We start from the raw sequence: 24,233 nt of genomic DNA on the forward strand, positions 1-24,233 counted from the left end.
TAACTTGGCAGTCAGTCACTTCACTGATCGGAGAGTGTGCTCGGTAGAGCTGACAAAAACAGAGGGAAACAGAGCTGTGTGTGAAGACAAGAAGGTTAATCCACAGGCACCGGCAGGTCCTGGTAGCTGTTGACCTCTGGATAGTAGTGATCGGCCTCAGGTTGTTCACCGTTGAGCTCAGCGTACTCTACTGAACCCTGCTGACACACAAAGAAGAGACATTAAACACACAGCTCATTCGTTTATCGTTCTAATATTTAAACACATCAGTGGTGTCTCTAGGCAGGCAGACCATGACGATCAAAAGCATCGCAGGATGAGGTTAAACTTGAACAAAAGCACGCCTTTCTGGATGTGGTAAAACCTGTGCAAAATAATTTCTCCTGCACGAGTTCAAGTTTTGACATAATACAAACGTCAAATCACAATATGACCATCAGACCAAACCTCTTAACCTGTCATCATGAAGATACACTGATGAAAGAATGAACCATTTTTAGAGCATGATGTCACATCCTTAGTTTATTATTTCAAATTCCTCTCTACAGCTGCCTCCAACACCATGTAGGGACAAACAGCGCAGTCAGGAGCAGCAGCGATTAAGGCAGGCTGGGGGACAGTATTCTGGCTGAGATGGGCTTGGAAGTAATTTGACTGGGCCACAGCACTGATCTGAGCGGGCGATAAGGAAGGAAGCCCCAGCCCAAATTCCTTTGTTCTTGTCTGGAAACTCTGACAGCAGTTTCCCTCTCATTCTGGACTATCGGCCTGCAAACAGTCACTGTGACCAGGAGGCAGCGCGGATACCAGGATGGTTTTAGTAATTCAGTGCATGAGTAACATAAATGAATAACAGTACTGTATGAGAGCTATTTAAGTTGTTCAAATGAATTGGGAGGAAAAGTTTTATCACCATTTTATATGAGTTAAATCAGCAGTAAATCAAATTTGGTCAAAAAGCTTCTATTATTATTTGTTATTTCCTTTCCTTTCAACACTCCTTAAATAACCATGACCTGAATGATGGAGAATCTTTCCTTTACATACTACATGCAGGACAAAATAAACAGTAAGCTTGAATAAAATGTTAAGATTTAAACAGTGAAGCATTTCCTGTAGAGAAATGTGTGATTATGACTGGCAGGATGTATTCACAAGTTTAAAATAATATGAAAACTCATTATCCTTAATGTAGTGTCCGGGTTATATAGCAGTAAATAAACAGTTCATCCCGTTATAATGAGTGCATTCACAGTTAATCAGTGTGCACTGGTGGCTTTTCTAAAATATATTGTTTTTTTAATTGGCAACAAGCAAAAAAGGCACAGAGGTATGACGATACTGACGCTAAAGAATGACAAGAACATGAGTGTGATTGTGCTGTGAATTACTCACATAGTCATGGTGGTCAGCAGCACCTAAAGGAAAAAACATTCCAGGTTAATGTGTGTATCTTGCTCCCTCCCTGTCTGACCTCAGTTATTCATTAGTCACTTGACAGTTATGACGACGTGGCTGACCTTGCTGACTCACTTGTTCCTCCCCTGCAGAGGCCTTTGTTTCAGCCCATGTAGTTTAAGCCAACAAGTCCAGTCACTATTGTCTGAACCATTATTTAGAATATTCCCTCTCACTCTTACAGATGTTTCTCTCAACAACGCAGGATTCTTTTGTTACTGTTGAACAGGAAACACGAGGACTCAGATGGACTGCTTGATAGACACAACCAGTGTGTGGCTGCTGTTCTAATGACACAAAGATCCTGCCAGGACTAACAGGATACAGTCACAGTTCTGCAGTTGGCCAACCAACCATTAGTGAGCGTTCCTTAGAAATGATACACTTGTGTATATATATAAGTGTCACTAATCCATCAGGCTTCAGCCAAAGTATTTAAAGTTGCATTCACTGATATTTTGTTGCAACGTGGGGGGAGTGCAATGAGCTGAAGACACAACAGTAATATATTATCATCTTACAGTGCTGAGTTAGCAAACATGCCTATTTCTACATTAAACGGAGAAAAGCAACATTTTCATCAGTTAGAAGTCGTATTTCTGTCCACCAGTCCAAGTCCAGCTTTCACTCTCCTTTCAGCTCCGTTAGGGTTTGCACCAACTCTTGAATGAAAGATCTCTTATTGTCCACTAAAGTCTTCAATATGTTAACTAACGAACTGCTAACTTTGTAGGCAAAAATAGTGTACAGTGGGTTTTTCACTTCGCTTCGAGCCTGTTGTGGTAGAGGCGACACGGATGAGAACAGAGAGAAAACCAAAACAATGAGCTTAAAGACGCTAAAACGCTCTGCAGAACTGAAGGGAACTGTACAGTTGGGGGCTAATTCTTTGTGGGTTTGTCACTATGAGCAACCACTTTTGCAATTCCAAGCAGTTATTTGATCCATTGTTAATATAAAAATATCATTCTGTGCAGCTTTAAGGACGTTAAACTCACCATGTGGAGAGTTTTGGAGCTCGCTGTACACTGTGTCTGTGCCTTTTCTGAGTGGGACTGTTAACGTAAAAAGCAACACATTAGCCTGCTTGAATATCAAAAGACAAAGTTTAGCAGATACTGTCTGTTTGATCTATCATTAACGACGTCTAAAAATAGGGGGGTTGTGTGACATTCTGTAATTGCCATCTCTGACCCGTCGGGACCTTCAGCACAAGACCATAACGAAGAGCGGGCCAGTATCAGAAACTCGGCTGGCAATTAGCTCAACCCTTCCTGTTTATAAGGTCTGCACTGGCTGTGGAAATCTCAGCAGTTATCCCAACATTTACAGTAACTTGAAGATGTGTTAATCATGGGTAATTAGGCCCCTCCCAGGATGTGTCCATATTATCAACTATAAAGGAATGTGGGCAAAGCAGAGAAAAATGTTTTTTGGTAAAGATGTTTGGGATAGAAGAAGAGACTGAAAACGATGGTATGAGATGGCCTCCAAACAGCGTCATTTTAGTTTTTGTATATGTGGAGTGTTTTACCTCTGGCAGGATCTACTGGCCGGGGATGCACCACCTCAGTGTACTCCACATCAGGCTCGCTGGACACCACGCTGCTCTCTTCGTCATTGGTTGCATCTTAATAAATGAACAAAATTCTCTGTAAAACGTTCTATTATTTCAATGAGGGTATTGTTTTCTTGAAAAGCTCATTTCATTTCAAGTTCATTTCTGACCTTGATAATAAAAGTTTCACAAAACAATCCACAATCAACTTGAGGTCTACTGAGCAGCCTTTTCCAGAGCTTTCAACCAAATGATTACTGTTTATGCTACAGACCATTGGTTTGTGATAGTTTTAGTTTAGTTAGCTACTATTTCAAAGGGCAAGTCATGCTTAACGTGCAAAAGAAATGCTGAAAGAGCAATGGATGAAATTCTAAATTCTGAACAGACTAATCTCTACGACATGTGAACAAACTGCCCAGTGATGAAGTGAACCCTGAGTGGGGATTAGTTGGTGAAAATCCTGTTTTCTTGTCTTGTCTGCTTCTTACAATGGAAACTAGCTGAATTCATCAAATAAATAAATAAATAAATAAATAAAACTCAACCATGGTCAGTTTAATGCACTAGTTAGCAAGTTTCAGGTAGATATTGCTGTGCACATTTTGAGTAAAAGCACTGATATAATGGGAGGTATTACAAGCTCAGCTTACCAGCATCAGGTGGTCGCTTGCTCCACACACTGACTTCAGCTCTGTCCACCTTCACTGTGAAACACAGAAAGACAGACATCATGTCATAAAGTGGCTGCCAATCCCAGACTTAAATTAAGTTGTAAAAAAAAAAAATCTGCACCGATTAGACAAAAAACATACCTTAATAGGTAATTGGCAGTAAAATGACAGACTTCAGAGCCACATGTATGAATATTGTCTGACCTCTTGGTGGTGTGTGTTGAATAAGAAAATTCTGAAAGGAATAATTCCACTTTTTGGGAACTTATTTGCTTTCTTTTATAGCTTCAACAGTCGGATATGAGAGTGGTTTCAGTCATCTCATCTTCTCTGCACAAAAATGATTTATTTCCTTAAAATTAGAACTATTTTTACATGGCCAGACATTAAGATTATACTCTGTTCTAAAAGCAATAACAGAGAGATGAGAGACACTTTCTGTGGTACAGCTAGCACATACAGAAATTTTCCATTGCCTTGTGCACAATAGGTTGTTAGTTCAGCAGCGGCTGCACAATAACTTCTGGCAAAACAACTTCCCATTGCAACTTCCTAGTTGGTAATGTAATCTCACACACAGCTCAACCAGGCTTATGTGATTCATTTCCTCCACCTGCTGCATGTATTCAAACTTGCCTACCCCCCCAAAGCCACCAGTTTTATCAACACTATCCTCCCCAACCTGCTCTGTGCCAGCATAGGAAGTCTCTTGCGGACTCTATTGTTTCAACTTTTCAAGGAAGTCTCTGCTGCGTGTTCCTTTTTCGGGAGCGAATCGACTTCATGTTATGTTGGTATTGTCATGGACTTGTGCTTAGGACGGCTGCACAATCCAGCACATGTTGTAATGGAAGATTAATGCATTAATGCAATCATATTAATAAGCATGTGGACTTTGCATTTTGCACAGTATAAAAGTTTTTAGCATATTTAGCCTCAGATACAACAGCTGGAGCAAAAATAAATGGTACTGACACACTTCTAAATAAAACCTTTGTCTTTATTCTATATGTGTCTCTTCCAATCAGTCAAGGGATCAACCAAAAATATATACAAACATTTCGGTGATAAAATGTATATACAAATCAGTCTGTCACCAAACCCATTTAAACATGCACATCAGACAAACGGAGCGGTTGCAGCAGTAAAGGACATGAAACCACACGGACATGGCGAACGAGGAAACAAAGGACAAAGACAGTAATGTTAAGTATAAAATCAGAGGCCATCTAGATTGCAGGGGGAGGGGAGAGGGAGCAGCGGGTCCTGGTTTATATTTTTCATACCACGCTCCTCCTTTTCACTGAGACAACTCATCAGTGAAGAAAGCGTCCAAATACTACAACACTCGACATCACAAACAGGATTACTGCTCTCAAAGTCCTTTGCTTAATTTGATTCAAGTCCTGCCCATTGTGGGGCATCTCTACACTGTGGCTGGGATACTGTAGCTGCTCCTGTTGCTGATGTCATTGGGAAGTGATGCCGCGCTATCTCGCACCCCATTGGTCACTCTCCCCTCTGTGCCATCATAGAGTGGTGCTGCGTCTGGAAGAAGATGATAATGGCCGCTCTAAGCAGTTTGCAACACTTGACATTCAATGCCATGTACTAGACTGAGCTACAGCAGCTTCTTCCTGCGTAAGCACAGCTTGTAACTCGGAGAGTTGACTTCTGACAACAACTGCATCCTAACAACAGCCTACTTTTCCTGCCTCTGCAATGCCACCTACTTAAACACAATGTACATGCAAAAGAGTGAGACAGACACAGACAATACTTTCAACATACATGTTGTGCATGCACATAAACTTGAACAGGACATCTACGACTGGAAAGCAACGTAGACAGTTAGATAAATGAAGGTAGCCAGGTCACCATAACATGAACCCTGCATGCATATTAGAACACAGATCATGGGATAAAAACGGATTGCTGTGGCCACAACAGGAAACATGCCGTGACTGTTGAGGCAGGAGAAATGACTAATGGCTGTTAAGATGATGACTACTGAGGACAGTTAGTGGTGCATAGAAAAGTAAAACCAAGCTACCTGTGGCTGCGTTATAAACCTCTGTGTCGTGGGTTAGATTCACTGTTAAAGAGTCATCTGATTTAGGGCTCGAAGGCTTTCTGAGAAATGGTGAAAATAAAGTCAACTTGGGCAGCGGTGAAGTCAAGGAAAAATCTAGCAAATGCCAAAATGATCTAAACCTTAAATAGTATATGCGACACATTCTGATGCAGGCTAAAAATGAACTTCAGTAACCATACCGGTGGCTTTGCATGTTGTAGACTATTAAGGTGACATACAAAAAAATAAATAAAAAGGGGTCCACTCATCAAAACATTGCTCCATTGTGGCATTAGTAGTCAAAAATTCCACAGGGCCCCTTTAAGTTTGGGAGTTGTTTGTTGTTTTTTGTTTGTTTGTTTCTATTTTCTGGATTTTCCTGCATTTTTATTCAGCCAAACAACTCATTTTGTATAAAATACGACATCTATCAACCAATGAGTATACATACAGTATATTCAATGTACAATTAGTTCTTACTGTATCACTGTTTTTTTTTTTTAATTATCTTTAGTTTTTCACCTACTTTACTATTCATTAATTATTTAGGTGATTTGGCTACACTGCAATTTCCCTTGGGATTAATGAATTAGTGCCATTATCTAATTCAAAGGAACAGTTTGACCTTTTGGGAACTGTTTATTCGCTTTCTTGCTGCATTAGATGAAAAACCTCTCTCATGTGTGTATGCTCAACACAAAGCTGTGAGTCTGGGTGGACCAGTAACAAAATTTGCCTACCAGCATCTCTGTTCTCAAAATCTCCTCACTAATTAACGCATTATATCTCCTTTGTTTAAACCCTCCAAAAATTGTTAAAAAAAAGAGTCCTATTATCACTGTGAGGTAAACAGACAACCAGCAGAGTGGGTGAGACAGCAGGTCACCTTTTGGAAAAGACAGGAAATCAACATAAAAACTTTGAAAAAAAAAAGGTTGTACTTATACAAAGTCTATGTGCTTTTTACAGCACAAACATGCAAAACAACCAGTGTGGTTCTAAAGGTTATAAATAACAGAGCGATAACACTCACAGGTCCTCAGCCATCTAAGCCAGCTAATAAAACTGGATGCACTGTCACTAACTTCTATGGTATCTGTCACATTCAGAGGAAGCAAACAGTCGAGCCAACTCACACTGACAATTCAGCAGCTGCTTCTCTTTTACCTACAATAAGAGAGGAGAGGTGAGAAGAAGAGCAGGAGGAAGTAGGTGGAGGAAGGCTGGTTTTCATACATGGTTATAGATATAAGAGGCCTGACTTGCTGGTGGACTGTAGGTCTCTCTACCTCGGTTGGATCTGAAGTACAGCACAGCAGCCACCAACAACACCAACAACACGACCAGACTGAACCCCCCAATCACAGCTTTCTTCCACAACGCCAAGTGCACTATGGAGAGAGAGACAGAGACACACAGAAAGAAAGGAAAGTCAGTGACAAAGACAAACACAAGGGGAAAAAAAGGGGAGGGGATACAATGGGACAGGATGACAAACATGGTCGAAGACAGACAGGCAGAGAAACAGCAGCAGGTCACAAAGGTCAGAGTAACAAACAAACAACATTTCTGCTCCATTTTGTTGCAAACCTTAATGTATTCCCCGACTAGGCCCTCTCTTTCAGCTGTGAGGGACTGACTCATTAGCCTGTTGTCTACAGCGCTGTTAGAACCTTAGATTTGTATCCTTGCTAGCATCATGGCTCAAGGGACAGCAATGCCGGTGCGCAGTTGGTCAATTAGTTAATTAGTTGGTCCAGACCGAAATATCTGCGTGACTACTCCATCGATTGCGGTGAAATTTGGTGCAGGCATTCGTGTCCTCCTCAGCATGAACTGCAATCTCTTTGGTGACCTCCTGACTTTTCATGTAGCACCATCGTCAGTTCAAAATGTTGTCCACTACTTTAGTTTATGGCCAAATACCTGAAAAGCTGATAGCATTCCAATCAGCCTCAGCTATACTTTGTGTTTAGTGCTAATTAGCAAACCCTTACCTGCTAAACATCAGCTGGTTAGCATTGTCCGTGTGAGATTGTTAGGATGCTATGAGAATTGAGCTCAAAGCCATGCTGTGCTAAGTTACAGCCTGACGGAGCTGCTATGGCTCTAAAGCCTTGTTTTAATATGTCGTGCAAGTCGCGCAACTTTATGGAAGTACAATACTAAATCACTGGAGTACTGAATGCTTTATGCAAAATTAAGGCAAAGGGCAAACATTGTTAGAGAAAGGACTGGAAATCCTGGCAGGTTTTGGGATCAGTGCAAGTCAAAGCTGCAATACAAACACTGTCTGTGCTTGATGTTATCTAGCTGCACTGAACACAAAAGGGTACGTTGGCTGCTTGTGGGGAATAAGTGCAAACTGCTGAGAGTGAGCAATCAGAAAGTTACTCAGTACTAGATGTTATATGGAGGATAATCACTGCTGCTTTGACCTCTGTACGTTGTACATTGTTCAACTTTTCTCTGCAGCTGTTGCATTACATCACTGTTCCACAGGGTGGTGGAAGTGCAAGCAAGCTTGTGGGTAAAAGGTAAAAGTAAAAATATGGCTTTGTGTTTAAAGGTGGGGTGAGTTATACTACGGACTAGAGAGGGATTGTTGATATTGCCATCTCTCCTTCATCACGATGTGATCACATGGTATCGTGCCAGATTTACCGCCCCCCTTGCTTCCTCCATTCCCTTCCCCTTGTCCTGTTCACAAGCATAAATGCATGAATGCATGAATGCCACCTATTGCTGATTGGCTGGAATAGTGTTGGGGCTCCATCTGAGACACCTTGTTTGTTTCCCATTTACAGAGCCAGGGCTGTGCACGAAAACTGGATTTTTGTTTTTTAGCACACACACACACAGAAAGGACAGCTAGCAGACCGTGAGGAGATATTCGCTGAATTTCAAAGATCAACAATCTTTCTCCAGGGTGACTCACCCAATCTTTAATCTGAAGACACCTTAAGAATTCCATTGCCCTCCCTAAGCTGCCAGCTGAGAGTCTGGGGCTAAACTATGTTTCTTTACTTTCTGTTTAGTCTCTGAGGGACCGGTAAACGGTTGTTATGTATTTCTGGAGTCGGTGGGGTCCCTACTGAACATAAATCCCATCAGACTCACCCTCTATGATGACCGGGTCACTGGTGATGACGATGTTGGCGTGGTTGACAGCCTCGCAGTAGTACTTGCCGCTGTGCTCTTTGGACAGCACGGGGATCTCGTAGCTTGTGTTGTTCAGGTTGGAGGTTGTGCTGTACAGCGGCTGTTCAGTGCCTTCACGGTACAACTTAAAAGTGATGGGTGGTGTGCCTAGAGTGCTGCATATGAGGTAGAGGTAATCTCCCTCAGAAATTTCTTGTGAGTTGGAGAGGATGCTCAGGATCAGGTCTGTGAGAGGCACTGGGGGAGGAAAAGGCAGAGGAAAAGAGGTGGGATTAGTCAGTCAGTTTTATTGGTTCATTGAAGCATACAAAAACTTAATCAAACACCCTCATCTTGTGAAATATGCTTTTGTTGATGAGAGGATCAATACCGCTCTCATGCTTGTGCAGTAAATATGAAGCTATCACAAGCAAACTGGTTAGCTCAGTTTAACAAAAATCCACCTGCCATCACCTCTAAAGCTACAAAAGCTCTAAAGCTTTACCAGACACACCTGACAGTGGTATCAATCTTCTAATATGTCACTAATCACTAATCATGTCAAACAGATAAATATACCTGTTTTGAATATTTACCTACGACAGTAGCATTGAGTCGTTTACTGAGCAGGCCTTCCTTGTGACTATTCTTTGCCTCGCACATGTACTTGTTTATCTCATTACTGTTGGTGATGTTGACTGTGAAGAGAGCTTGCTGAAAAGGCAGCTTGACGCTGGTTGTGCTCAGCGGGGTGTAATCCTTCAGCAGGGTGTAGTTTATCGGCAGGCTGCCAGTGTCTGACTGACAGAGGACCTTAAAGGGCTGTCCCAGGATCGCCCTGCCAACCACCAAGATCTTTGGAATGGAGACAGCAACTAAAGAGGAGAAAGGGAAAAAAAAACACACTGACTCCCTGTGGACATATTTCATGAAGCAACAACAAAAGGCCTGTTCAGACATGGAACAAGTAACCAAGCTGGCTTTATGCCTTTTGTCATTCTATGTAAACACTCTTCACAGCTTTATTCAGTTACTGTTATTGAAAGAACCACAACACTCGCATGATGTGTGGCACCTGGTGCCAAAGAAGGAGCACCGTCACTTCTGGAGAACGGTGAGTTGAAAGGTACGATGATGCATATGAGGAAGTTACTCTGTTCTCTCACAGGCTGCATCAGTGGTGAATTAAAAAACTTATTTTGCCTGTGAAGTCTTAATTACTGGCCATTGTGAATATGAGAGGTTCAGTGAACACCCCCATTCTCTCACAATCAATCCTCTAAAAAATTCCCATCAGTGTCATCATTATTGGATAGCAAGAAGAAAATTCTGCTGCCTCTTTTATTATGTCTGACAAGATTACGATAACTTGGGCCTTAAATCTGCGGTAATAGATGTGTTTGGCCAGTTTGGGGACAGCGGAGACTAGTGTGAAGACAACATTGATATATTATCACCTTTTAAATTGATGTGGAAAAGTTGTTGGCCAACAGTTGTGTATTTATACATCAAGCTGTTATGGAGCGACATTAGCATTCATTTGGAGCCATGTTTTAGCCTCCAGGTGAAGTCCAGTATTCACTCTTCTTCGAGCTCTGTTTTGGTCTCTACTAACTAAGGGACATAACTATTTTTTCAGCTGCTAAATACTCCACTATGTTCACCAGCTAGTGGCCGGTGAAAATAATAAAAAAAATCATAACCTTAATAGGAGAATCTCTTCAACAATTTACAGTGTTTTGTAGTTTATCGAAGTGATTTTATTCTTTTTGTGCTTAAGAGATGAAAATGACAGATAAATTTTAACAGCGCTCATGATAAGACAAAAAAGACACACTCAGCTCATATTTAAAGGAATGTCAAACTTCCCAGAAGTTTGGGAAATATGCTTGTGTCAACCTTCTCATTTAACTCTTATCAGGAGAGAGCATTTCTGAAAATGTTGAACCATTTCTCTGATCTTATGCTGCAGCAGCCCTTACACTAACCTTAATGTCACTATAGGTCTGACCTGAAGAGAGGGCCATTATGGAAAAGTGAGGCCAACGTGTAAAATTGCTGACGCATTTACATAATGAGGCTTAAATCCCCTCTGAATTGGTGTATTAAAATTTGCACCAAGTCATCTTACCTTTAGGACGTACAGTCAGGGTTTCACTGTGTTTCACGACGCCCTTGGCTTGAGCAACACAGGTATAGTTGAAATCTAACAGCAGGGCCTTGCCAAAAAATACTCCGTTGTCCTTGGACATCAGGAAGCTTTGGGGTGGATCAAGACTGTAAGTCAACTCTCCCTTGCGGAGTCTTTCAGAGGCGTAGCTCTCACTTTTGCAGGTTAGTGTCATATATTCCTTTTGAAAGACTTCAGCTGGAGACATGGTGAGAGTGGGCACTGAAAACAGCTCTGTGGGTAGATGTCAAAAACAGGACAAGTCATCGTCTGCATTGATGTCATTTAATAGTGTAAATGTTGATAGGTGTGGAGCTTTGCACTTTTCCTTTAACATGCAACATTTCATTATTTAGAAACTTGCTGGAAACCAGTGACAGTAGCTTGAAGTAGTACATGAAGTGCTGTTTGCCTGCTGTGCATGTTAAGAGCACAGGAGCCCTCCTTCTGGAAATAATATCAGTAACATAAGAATGTATGAAAAACCTGCTGTTCCCTCAAAATATTCTAAATACCACACATGCTGGATGATCGATGTGTCTGTACTGCTGTTTAGGCAAAGCTTCACTCACAAGGTTATTCATCAACCACACGGGATCATGAAAAGAGATTCTGCACACTTCTTTGATTTTTTTTTTTTTTTTTTTGCCAGAAAATTTCTAAGAGTAATAACATGATGCACTTTCCATCCAAACCCATCAGTCTGCAAATCCATCAGGTGCCACTGAGTCACACACTAAAACTTTAAATGCAGGGCACCCCATATGAACTAAGGCTGCATCCTCACTGCAGCGGCCCAGGGTCAGTTCCCTTACATTTTCACGCAGTTTAAGGCACAAAAAAGCTTAAGTTCAGAAACCAGTCTGTATGACAATGAGGTGTGTGTGTCCATGTATGTTCCGGGCAATGATTAGTCCAAGGTATGTGTATGTGTGTATCTGTCTGTATTTAACATCAACAAAGCAATTGAGTCTGTTTATTTTTTGTGTCATTGGGGAAAAAATGTAATTCAAGTGGTCTGCCAGAAAACTGGACTTATGTATCTCCTCTTTCCTCCCTATTCAGGTTTTAGAAAATGTATCCCATGATGCGAGACTTTGGCCAATCACAGGTCATTTCAGAGAAAGGGCATTGCTACTGGCTGTTCTACAAATGCAGATGCACGTGCACATCCCTTCAGACAGTGAAAGCCTCGTCTTGCTTAGTCAGACCTTTCTCCACACTTTGATTGCGTGCTGTGACAGAGCGGGATAAAGTGAAAGTAAAAGTGAAAACCCGATTCCAATGGTGGAAAAACTTTTGATAAATTTCCAGTTCCTCTCTGCCTTCAATGACGTACAGCTACACATGGAGCTTTGGGCTCATTGTGTTTGACGCCATGTCTTATTGGTGAGGCCGCCGCCGTGGACAGCAGGCCCTATGAGGTTTGAGGTTTTTGCAGGGCAGCCTTCTGCTGCCTTGTGGGTTTGGTTGGAGGTGCTTAGCAGAGCGATACGAGGCAGCAGAGAGAGATGCAGATGGTTTTGCATTGTGTTCAATTGCTGCTTAGTGCAGCTTTAACTGAAACCACCGCTGTCTGAGCACACTGAGCAAGAGCCTTTACAGCTAGCTAACTAGCTAGCTAGCTAGGAAAGTTAGATTTGACTTGTCTGACCGCCTTTCACTACATTTTGTTGTTTGGGGTTCCATAGCTGTAGCCTCCATAAGAACACAGCTAATGCCTACAATCATCAGTGGTTTTAAGAATATCAGTAGTTAGACCACAGGTTTACATGTACAGTGTGCAGACACAGATCATCTTTCCTCTGTCCACTCACCAGTCACTGAAATTGTCTTTGTGGTGACTTTCACTACATTTCCCATCTCTAATCTGCACTCAAACTCTCCAGGGTCCTTTGCCTGTGCGACCATGCTGTGGTTGACTTTAGTGCTTCCAGTGCTGAGAAGGCGGGTCCCCTGGCTCAGGTAGAGGTGGACACTTTCAGAGGTACGCCCAAAGTTGCTCATGGTGCACAAGATGACAAGTTGGTCTCCTTCATAGATCTTGTACGGAGGGGAGATCTCCAAAACCACTGTGACAGGCAGCTCTAAGGAGACAAAATCAATGAGACGGGTCCAATGCTTTGAAACGTACAGAAAAGTCAAAAAGCTTCCTACCTTTGACTGAAACAGTGATGCTGGTGCTTTGGTTGGACTTGAAGGAGCCTGGCGTTACGAGTACAATGTAGGCACAATGAATTTTGTGTATGCCAATGCTGCTGAAGCGAAGCTTGGCCTCTGCCTGGTTGGAGTTGACCTGCTTCTCCACGATTTCTTTCGAGTCTTCATAGAAGTAGAAGAAAATGAAGCCTGTCTCGCCAGGTGCCGTGCAGCTGGCCGTTAGCTCCTCCCCTTCACTGACCACACGTTTGTTAAGGTGGAGGACTGGTCTTGACAGGCCTGGAGACCCAAAATGTGAGAAATGTGCTGAGATTTAATCAGATGGATTTTTGAAAAAACAAAGGAAGTCAAACGGCAGCATCTTCTGCCAGTGTTGAAGAACTTCTCCTGATTGCTGTGGCACATAAACACATCATTTCTGTCAGTGAAAGTTATCTAAACATGGGATTTATTATGGCTAAAACTGTGTAGGAAACAGTCGGGGTAGAGTAGAATGCAGTTTTTGATAATATCATCCTGACAGAAGATCTTAAACACATTTCAAAAACCAACCTGTCACTGTGAGTTTCTTGGCTTGGCTGGTCATCTGCTTGCCCTCAATGTTGATCGCGCACTTATATTTGCCGGTGTTGGACACTCTGACCTCGGGCAGTGGATACAGAAGGTCCTCTGAGGTGCTGGAGGTCTTGGTGTAGATTGTGTTGCTGTCCTTGTATATAGTGTACTCACGGCTGAGCGGCTCCTGCCCCGAGCTGCTCACGATGGCCTGACATCTCAAAGTCACATTGGTGTCCCGAGTCACGTCAGTACTGGGCTCGATGGACAGGGTGACGTCTCTTATCGTGAATGCTAGGGAGTGAATTAAATAAAATGAATTAGATTTAATGTGCAAACTATTGTACCACCCTGTAAAAGAGCGAGCTGTTGATTCTGAAACCTCATGGTCGAGCTTTAACATTTACTCTTTAGACCATTTCAATAAGGGCTTTGCTTCACTGTGAGTTCAGTTGATAACTTCTCTAGTAAAATACATCGTTTTCTTTTTACTTTCTACTTGGTTTTAACACTTTGCATGTGGCATTAATGCATGTTAATTGACAGGGATGCATTGATGTTCTTGCAGAGAGCGGCTCTCTTTGTATGGACATCCTGAGACTAATGACGTGAAATCTTTATTTTTGTTTGTCTTTAGTGTAATATTTCTTAGCACAGCACAAATGGTTCCTCATGGAATTGGAAAGACAAATTGTCGATGTTTGCTGCAAAACTAGATTCCAAACATAATCTCTCATGAAAAAAAGTGAAATGCTGATTTACACGAGAGCAATATCAATCTTCTCATTCAAATCTCGGCAATAAAATGAAATTAAATCAATAAAAAACAAACTTAATTGAATTGCAAAACAACTTAATTTTCACTGTGTTTTTCTCCATTTTGTATTTGCTCTTTGCTGGCTCTTAAACTGTGAACCTTTTGACGTTGCAGTCTTTTCTTGACCTCTCTCTGGAGTCCATTTCTGTCTTCATTTTGTCTCCCCTGTGAAATCACCTGTCCTATACACTTTACCTGTCTGTCAGATGATTGCCGTTTTTTATCCTGAGGACAGACTACACTGAGTCATGAGTGTTCATCTTTTACCCTCTTTCCTGTGAGCTTTTACATCCACACAAGAGTGACGCTTCGCATACGAATGGATTGAATAGAATTTCCGTTTAATCACTTCCCATTCCTGTTCAAATCAACATTCCTGAATGGTCATTCTGCTGAAACGTCTTGCCACAAAACGGAGTATCAGCTTGGCCCTCAGGAAGCTGATGTGTTGTGTGACAGCATCCTCTCTGGGTATGCAACTCCCACGAGACACAGTGCACGACATCAAGACTGTAAAATTCTTTGGTCGCGATATGAAGATAAAAAAAACACAACTATGGCAGAAGAGAGGAGCAAATAAGGAAAATCATTGTCTATATATACAGCTGGACCTGAGAAGATCAACCTTGGTGCCTTTGTGGTGCTGTTATAAGCAGCTTGCTTTTAGGTGAGAGGAAAAGAGGTCTTGGTGAGTCACGAAGGGCCGTAACATCAACAGGCCATCACTGATCTTGCAGCTATGAAAGACCTGTTTAGCCTTTAACACTCTATAGTTTGTTCTTTAATTTTTGGATCCAGCATCATGAGTGGCTCGCCTACTTTTTGATTATCATGGTTGCCTGTCATGGTTTACTATAAGGAAGCTTTTTATGTCTCATCCACATTGTCTGTGGATTGATTGTTTAGCAGCCAAACTGGCCGTACGTGAATGCTTTGATAATCACATGAACTGACCCCAAAGCTGCCTGCACAAACAGGTGGAAACCAATGAATGATGCATAAGAGATCCAGTATTTGATGTCAGACTCCTGAATGTAAGGAGCAACAAAGAGACATTTGAGGCATCTGCACACATATGTCAAGCATCCCCACCAACATGGTGGAGCATCAGAGACAACAGACTTGTGTTGTGACTCACGGTGGGACGCTGTGGGGCAGTAAACAAATCTGGAGAACAACATTTAAAATAAGGACAGGAAAAGCACTTTGTGAGACAAACAGTCCACCCGGGGGCCTTTCCACTGTTTCAGAGCCTGCTGAAACTGGCCCACACCCAACATCATTCTGCAGGACCTGGCAGGCCTGAAGATGAGAAAAATCAGACATGCAGGGCAGAGATTTGCTGTGGCCTCTCCATACGGTGTGTGAGTCATGGCCAGTGCATGCTCAGCCAGTGTGGAAAATAACAGTACATTTACTCAAGAACTATACTAAGGCACAATTTCGAGGATCTTGTACTTCTACTTGAGTATTTACATTTTAAGCTCCTGTACACTTCACTACATTTCAGAGGGAAATACTGAACTTTTCACTCCTCTACATTTATCTGACAGCTGTAGTTAAGAAACTACATTAAGTTACATTCAGAAACATTTGATAAGCTTCTAAAATGCAACACAATATTAAAGTTACTCCCAGCATTTGTAGTTTAAGGACGCTTACAAAAAAACAGAGTCTGTGAGTCATCAATTCCACCAAAGAAACTCACAGCCCCTCACATTCATCTTGTGAGCCTTTGGAAGGGCCGGACCCTTAAGTTGGAAACCACTCGTCAAAATTACCAAACTATATACAGCATAAAGCAGTTAAAACTACTTCCACCTCCACAAACAACAGTGAGATGCTACTTAAGCTTCGATGCACCAGCTTTATAACACTGTTCATATATCAGTCAGAATGAGTACTTTTACTTTTGAGTTTGCTGATTGTACTTCTGTAATTTTACTTTAAAGATAAATATATTTTTTTCTTCAGTGTGTGGGGTTGGGGGATTGCAAGGTGATCATCAAGAAAGGAAAGCAAAAATTCTTCTCAAATGATTAAAAAAAAAAATGTAAAAAACTCTGATTTATCATTCACTTAATTTCCCAATATCTTATATCTCTCTGCCTTTAATTTTTATGCCGATGAAATTCTTTTCTTACATTGTGTTCTTGTTTTCTGTCTTGCTTTTGTCTTTATCAAAATAAACACTGGTCAGTGGTTTATGATATAACTAGAAAAGTCATGCTAATATTATTACAATATTATTAAGTTAAGTAAGTTATTATTAAGTTTTAAGTTAATCTTTTTTTCAATCTGGTGAAATAGTGGACAGATCATCTCTCTGGGGCACTGAAAGACATTCAAATGGAACAATCCGAAAAGGTTGCATCTGATAAGTCAATCATGTAAGAAGCAACCACAAATATAAAACAAGAACCAATCAAAACTATGCGTCATTCTTCAAGCGTGAACCTGTGCCTTGGCTCGATCTACGCCTCCATCTCTGCTACAACTGATCCGGACTGACTCATGCTTTCCATCACCAGCCAACTCAAGGGGACAGGGAGGCGTGTGACACTGCTCGCAATCATGTTCCCAATGCTTCCTACCGCGGCTCTTCCACCATAACACACACCAGCGAACAGAAAGCTCTGATAACAAACAGGACTGTTTCCACTGACTGTCTCTCTGTCTCTCCTGGCTTTTCCAGTGTGATTTTAGTGTCTGACAACTGATTGAAAACTCTTCCCAATCAAAGCCCAGTGACTTTGTCCACATGGAAAGTAACGCAGTGATGCTCCACAAACATTGGGCCTTTTTTTAAACTCCAAACACAATCCTGTGGAAGATACTCAGTAAATTGTATCTATGTAAAGACAAATCTAATCCTAGATTTATTTTAGATTGTACTTACATTGCTGTGCATTCACCACTCTCCCTGGATGGAAGTCTTGGGGCAAGATAAGAAAGTAGAGCACCAGGTTAGAGACAAATCTATCAAGCACCTCCACTTAAAGAAATATTAAGAGTTCCAGTACAGCAGAAGTTAAAGGTCAGCAGTCTTACAGCTGGACAGGAGCGTGGAGGTGAGCAGTAGCAGGAGTCCCATCCTGTCTGAGGGACACTGAGGATCCCAACACTGCCGGCTCTGCTGGAGGTTAACACACTTGTGACTACGGTGGTTTACAGGCGGTGTGTGGGGGGCAGATCTGATCCTAGTGGGCGGGAGCGGGCACTTAGGTGGTGCTATACCTCAGCCACTGAGTGGTCAGCCAGCGGTGGCGGTTATCAACCCGAACAGCCGTCGGCTTGGCTTAATTTGTCAGGAAGTGAGTGTTGTTTCCTCAGGATGTTCGTGCCGCCCGCTCTTTGCTGTTGTGGAATGTTCTCTTCTGGTCCCCTTCATGCATGTGTGTGAAATGGTAGTCACAATAATGTTGGACTGCTTGGGGTGCAGTAGACAGGCCTTTCACCTCTGACGTGGGCTGGCAGGGCCGTGCAGGTAGAGACAAGAACAAGACGGGACAACATTGTTTGCGTTACAAAGCCCATTTCCTGAAGTGAAGATAATGGTTTAGCTCAGCTACTAAAAAGTGTTTTCACTGACATTAACCTTAGCCTGGCTCTTGCGGGACACATGTAGGTGGAACCATTTCCACTGGTACACATACTTCCTATTATAACTTACGTGAGTGAACGACTGAGGACGGTCGCTTTTGTCTTCAGTGGTTTGTCAGGGACTTGCTTCAAATTCAAGATGTAAATTAAAACAAAATCATCTCTTATCACAAGAGCTAATTGGCTAATTTTAGGTAACAGTTGGCAAGTCTGCTCAGGGGCTGGGACCATGTGATTGGCTGAAAGGTGAGCGGCGTCAACACTTCTACCGTCATGACAGTGATGTTAATTAACAATAAAAGTGCTATTGGGAAAAATGCCACTCTAAAAGAAAAAGACATTTTGAACTAAATTATCTATTATGAAATCAAATTTTATTTTGAGTTGACCTTTCATAGTAATTAATTGGAATAATTCTTTAAATTATCTCACAACTTACTGGATTTATTTATATTTATATATCTATTATTTAGTTCTGATGTAGTTATTAAAATGAGTTTTGTTTTGAAAAGAACCAGGTCCTAAAAAGTGCTATTCATTTGCAAATTAAACAGCAAATTACATGATTCAAAGCTAATTATTAGACTATTAGTGTGTTTATGCAGAGTACACTTGGTATACATATAGTATATTCCAATTTCAGACTGGTTACATCCTCATTGATATCCAAATTAGAAACCCTTAAAACTTTCAGGGTTGTACTTTGTCTGAAAGGAGCATTATATTCATTTCACCTGACAAAGCCAATTTAATACTCATGTGCAGTACTACTCCTCCTGGGAGACCAGTTGTTTGTCTTCTGAGGCTATGGAGGAGTTCTTTCATCAATATTTTGTTCACTCCGTCATGTTTATGGAAGAGCTGTGCTAAATCACTGGAGTGACCCTTCAGTTATTTTTTAGCTGTGTCAAGAAAGATTTTAACATTTAAAATATTTAAAAATGTAATATATTCAAATGTAAACCTGTTTGATTCTATCATTATTTAATCTTGTCTGTTCAGTTGATGACGGCACATGAATCCTTGACTTCAAAAATAATATTACATAAGATGTGCTTGATTGTGCAGAAAAGAGGCTTTAAGACCGCATCAAATTTATTTGAGAAGACTTCACCTTAGTGCTTTGATACAGTTTTATATCCAGGTCTTAAGGCTTGAATCATGAAGTACCATCTGCTGGCTCAAAGCATAATCTGCCTTTCATTAAAAACTGTTTCTAATGCGTCTCAATGAGAAGTTGGATCAGTATTCAGCTTTTTATAATGTAGATGTAGACAAAATATTAAAGGACCACGGTGTAATCCTTCCAATGCGAATGCCAAAAACAGACAAAATCCTGTGTTGTATTTGGTTTATTTCATTGATTTCATCTATAAACCAGTCAGCAAAGCAGTCTAAAGTCACAGAGGCAAACATGATTGTTTTCATTTTTCCTTTCTTGCGACTTCGTTAAAGTCTCTTGTTTTTCTTCAGATCTAAAATCTTAAAACTCAAAGCAGGATACTTAGAGATGAATGTGAATCTGAGTTAAGTGCCCCGTGCATAAAAGCACTGTTTTGGGCTGAGCCGGTGAAGCAGCTGAGGCCTGCTAAACCACACAGAGCTCTAAAGAGCTCAGTGACGGGGTGACGGTGGGGACTAATGTGGTGACCACTTTTTAGACTGTATGGTGTGTGTGTGTTCCCAGTTCACTCTCAGTCCACGAGTCCAGTCCTTCTATGGGGAAAAGCAAAGCTCGGGAAAACTAGAGGGGAGAGGTGGCCAGGGCAGGAAAGAAAGGAGGGGGCGGCTGTTGGGGTACATTGGCAATGAAGTGTGTGCGTGTGTGTGTGTGTGTGTGTGTGTGTGTGTGTATGTGAGTAAGGCTGTCCCCAAGTTTTTTCCCTCCACCTCACGAAGACTAAGGCAAAGAAAATGCCGGCAGAATTAAAAACATAAAATTACAAAACAGAAAGAGGAAAAAAGATTTTAAAAAGCGAAGTAAGCAAAGCTGCAGCCCCCGAGAAGAGGCACGTCGACGGTGACGCTGCACCAAAAAACAAAGCAACAAACAAAAACATCAGCACCTCCCACCTTGTAAAAGAGGCATCTTGACCATAGCAGCACCATAATGACATTATTTATCTGTGGAGTGACGCCACACCAGGTCACGTGACTGACCACACCTGTCCATCACGCTGCCATGGTGACACCAGGGAGGCTGGCAGTTGCTCGACCTTGGTTTGAGGTGACTCATGAAGAACCTGAGCAAGATTTAGATTTAGGACGCTGACAATAACTTGACACGGTGAGCATGGACAGGTAGAGAGTTAAAGAGTGCCACAGCTCTGATGCTACCATTTACATGCAACTCCTGGTATGCCTCCAACAAAATCAAACCAAACACATCTGGCTATAAAATCAATATAAAAACTGAAAGGTTAAAAAAAAGAAAAAGAAAAAACCTTGTGGAAGGATTTATCAGAATGAAAAATGGTCCAAAATGAGGGCTGGCAGGTGATCGCTGGTGTGATGAGTCACCGAACCTTCTCTCAACCTACAGTGCCGTGTGCTCAAAGGGTGTCTTGACTGTTTGGAAATAAGAAAGTTGACTCACGCCGGGGTCAGAAAAGCAAGCGGGGTCACCTTCTACTTATGTTTTCCAGAGGCTAGAAAAAGATGGACTGGCACACAAGGGCCAAAATAAACAAAAGGTTGTGTTTTTGGGACCGGTGCACTCATCTGAAACAGGTCAAAAAAAGTGCTGTCAGGTCTTCTTTTCTTATCTTTTGAACCCACATGGGGAGAATTTGGAAGTATTGATCAGCAGAAAGTTTAGCTCAGTTGAACTGATATCTTTCCTGACTCCTGATGGGTTAAAAATGCACCCATCACACAAGTGTATAAACAGAAAGAACTACACTGCTATGAATTGAAATCAGTGATTGTGTATTGCTATACTGCGGCACCACCAAGTACAACTATCAGCAGCATGCAATGCTGCTATCAGCTTCAAACTGAAGAGCTATTTTCTATCTGAAATGTTGGGAAGGAGCTTGAGGCTGAATCAAGGGAGGCTGTTATTGCTTTGCAGGGCAGGTAGGTCGGTACTGCAGGTTCCCTGTAGGACTGGGTGCTTAGCTTTCAACAATCAAGCCCTCATCTCACTGTGCTGGATTTAAAGGTATGCATCATCCGACGGGCAACGGAGGTTTTCCCTTTTTACAGGTGATAAGTTCAAAAACAGAAACACTCCTCTGAGCCACAACAAAGGGGCTTGCATGGAAGATGTGATTATGTTTGGCACGCTGGGGTTGGGAAGCAAGAAGGAGAGTTCTAGCATGGGAGCAGGCATCTTTTTTTTGGGCATCATTTAAGTCCAAGGCTATGAAGGCCCTCTGTGGGCACATCTGTGCTATAATCCACTTTAACACACACACGCACGCACGCACGCACACACACACAAACAAACACTCATCAAGTCTGCCTGGTCGACGCGTTAGGCAAGAATGAGCACAGTCCACCATCTCTGGGTCCATCCTTGCAAACGTCTTGCCAGCGGTGCAGCAAAGTAGCAAAACTCTGTGTCCTTTGGCTGCGAGACGGCCGTTAAAATAAATGTAGAAACACACCGGGGTCCAGCGGAGGGCGAGCCAGTGAATGTGTTTCAACAGTGTGTGTTGTCCTCTGGGTGACCCCCCCCCCTATAGTGTGTGTGTGTGGGGGGAGGTCGTCAGCCCCCCGCCACTTGTAGGTTCACTGGTGTCACAGTTAGTTCAGGTAGTGATGCTCGCTGTGTGGCACGGGGGAGCCCCAGTGATTGGTGGGTACCACTTCTTTAAAATAGAACCTCTACTCTTCTGTATATGCTATTTAAATATACACACTCCTCAGCACAGCCAAGTCTACAATCATTAGCTTCATAATATGAATAAACAATGAGAATAATAATAATATATATATATATATGTATGTATATATATATATCGTCGTTCGTAGCATGAGTTTTTGTCAGCAGCCATCACTAGAACATTCAGGGTGGTAATTGCATATGTACAACAAAAACGTCATTTACATCCTGGAGTTTGAGGTTCGGGGTCAGAAGTCATATGTGGTGTTTTGGTTGGGGAGGGGAGGGGGGGGGGGGGGTGATGAATGCTGGTGTGTTATCTGAGCCTCTTCTCCGCTGAATAGATGGACATGTAGTAGTCATTGCTTCCTACCGCCAAGTGAGGCTGGAGAGAGACGAAGAGAAAAGGCAGGTTAGACACTAGTGTGTGTGTGTGTGTGTGTGTGTGTGTGTGTGTGTGTGTGTGTGTGTGTGTGTGTGTAAAAACTGAGGGTAAACCAGGCTTGCCGTGGAAGGGTTTCACAATATGACAACATCTCAGAAAATATCATGGTTTCATGGTATCGCAGTATCACAGCATACACTGTACGTAGTATAAAACAGTATTACACAATTATTATTATTATTATTATATTATTATTTTTTAACAAATGCTTTACATAATTTCACAAATTATTCTGCCCTGACAGACATGCACAATGACATAAACTTATAAGGTAGAATTCAATGATTGTAGCTCAGCAAATGTTTTTATACCATGAAAGCCATATACCACTGCAACCCTCATGTGAACGATAGAAGTACAATATGTTGAGCCAATACCATTTAGAATAATTATCCCATGTCAGTATTCCCTTCACAACTGCAGCACTAATCTAATAGAGCCCTAAAAGCCTGCTAATGTAGCAATATAAAGTTAGCTAATGCTATCTTACAGTAAGTGCCAATGAGCTGAAGTAAAAGACGTGAGCTCCTTGAGCAGGGAGGCTAATGTGTTTGCTGCCAGGAAAAAGCATGCAGCTGATATCAAACTTTAGAAGACATGTGCAGTGCAGCAAAAAGAAGCTTTAACTTTACCCAGTAAGGATGGAAGGCTAAACAGCTTATGGCCCCAATCCTTTGTCCCATGAAGCCGTCATAGTATTTGATGTTGCTGATCACATCGCCGTTAGCGTTGTAGACAGCTATGAACTGGTTCATTGATCCACTGGAGGGCAGAGGATGAGACAGAGACAGAGAGAGCGTGAGGAGTCAGCTGCAGCAGAATGTCTCATCGCATTCATCATCAGCTGTGTGCTCACGTTACATTTCTTTTGTGGTGAAATTGATCCTTCTGGATGGATCTCAGGTATATTGTCCACTCAATTTTTTCTTGGTTTGTCAACTCAAGTAAATACAGAAAGACAGACCTTTCAATCCAATGTAAGGAAGGCAGAAAAGCAAGAATGACCTCACAGGGATCTGACCTGAATGATGTTTTTTAGGGGCTGCAGCCTGCACACATACACACAGACACACACAGACACAGACACACACAGACACAGACACACACACACACACACACACACACACACACACACACACACACACACACACACACACACAAACTCACCAGGCGAACAGGTTGGCCTGTGGGTGGATGTCCAGGGCCGTTAACCCCTTCACTGTCTGCAGCACGTTGATGGAGTCTGGCGTCCGTGGTTCAAAGAATCGAACGTCTCCATTCACACTGGTGGCGAGCGTCAACGTCAGTCAGAAGAAGTTCAGTTGTGTATATGTTAAGAGACAAAGGGAGAGCTTACCTGACGCTGATAATGTGTCCGTCCGTCTCCTTCTGTAGGTGAGCTTTGACCACCCAGGCTCCGTGCTCCCTGTAGGTCATCACCCGACTGCACAAAGGACACAACACATGTCAGCTGAGGTGATGTTAAACTGTGTGTTTCCTCACAACGACCTGACAGGAAACACCGAGCCGTGAGACTGTGAACACCATCAGCTCCAGCGTGTTCAAAGCCAATTATACAGCCAAAGGACGGATCATGAAAGGATCCACTGACATTCAGTAAGCACACAGTAATGACAACAAAACAAACTGAGAAAAGAAAAAGAAGGAGGCAAGACATCTTGTCAACATGCAATTTCCCCATAAATTGCAACAATTGTAAAATTCACTGCAACATCTTTGTAAAGTCAC

General features: G+C 42.1%; 2 protein-coding genes across 21 annotated transcripts in view; both read right to left on the reverse strand.

Moving 5' to 3' along the window:
* Nucleotides 1-5: 5 nt before the first annotated feature.
* On the reverse strand, nt 6-17,830 carry pecam1b (platelet and endothelial cell adhesion molecule 1b). 16 transcript variants are annotated; one of them, XM_076729620.1, is made up of 16 exons: nt 17,659-17,830; nt 17,507-17,542; nt 13,788-14,084; nt 13,233-13,514; nt 12,893-13,162; nt 11,037-11,309; nt 9,502-9,780; nt 8,885-9,163; nt 7,054-7,155; nt 6,901-6,931; nt 5,744-5,823; nt 3,670-3,723; nt 2,993-3,088; nt 2,457-2,513; nt 1,396-1,418; nt 6-197 (listed from the first exon to the last, which is right to left on the reverse strand). In XM_076729620.1, exons 1-16 carry the CDS (start codon nt 17,699-17,701, stop codon nt 96-98), a joined length of 2,304 nt encoding a protein of 767 aa, XP_076585735.1. In that variant the 5' UTR covers nt 17,702-17,830; the 3' UTR covers nt 6-95. The 16 variants fall into 16 exon arrangements, 15 of the variants coding, with proteins under 15 accessions (XP_076585735.1, XP_076585734.1, XP_076585733.1 ...); XM_076729619.1 differs by having other exon boundaries at nt 6-200; XM_076729618.1 differs by having other exon boundaries at nt 7,027-7,155.
* A 1,507-nt stretch (nt 17,831-19,337) lies between these two features.
* rptor (regulatory associated protein of MTOR, complex 1) overlaps nt 19,338-24,233 on the reverse strand; it is a 162,616-nt gene continuing 157,720 nt past the window's right edge. For all 5 annotated transcript variants that reach the window (XM_076727982.1, XM_076727986.1, XM_076727987.1 and 2 more), the window contains 4 exons: nt 23,842-23,928; nt 23,652-23,768; nt 23,117-23,246; nt 19,338-22,424 (listed from right to left, as the gene is read on the reverse strand). In XM_076727982.1, coding sequence (XP_076584097.1) covers nt 22,356-22,424; nt 23,117-23,246; nt 23,652-23,768; nt 23,842-23,928 — 403 coding nt within the window. In that variant the 3' untranslated portion in view covers nt 19,338-22,355. The remainder of the gene's footprint in view (nt 22,425-23,116; nt 23,247-23,651; nt 23,769-23,841; nt 23,929-24,233) is intronic.

The sequence above is a fragment of the Chaetodon auriga genome, chromosome 4 (genome assembly GCF_051107435.1).
Source record: "Chaetodon auriga isolate fChaAug3 chromosome 4, fChaAug3.hap1, whole genome shotgun sequence".
NCBI classification, from domain to species: Eukaryota; Metazoa; Chordata; class Actinopteri; order Chaetodontiformes; family Chaetodontidae; genus Chaetodon; species Chaetodon auriga.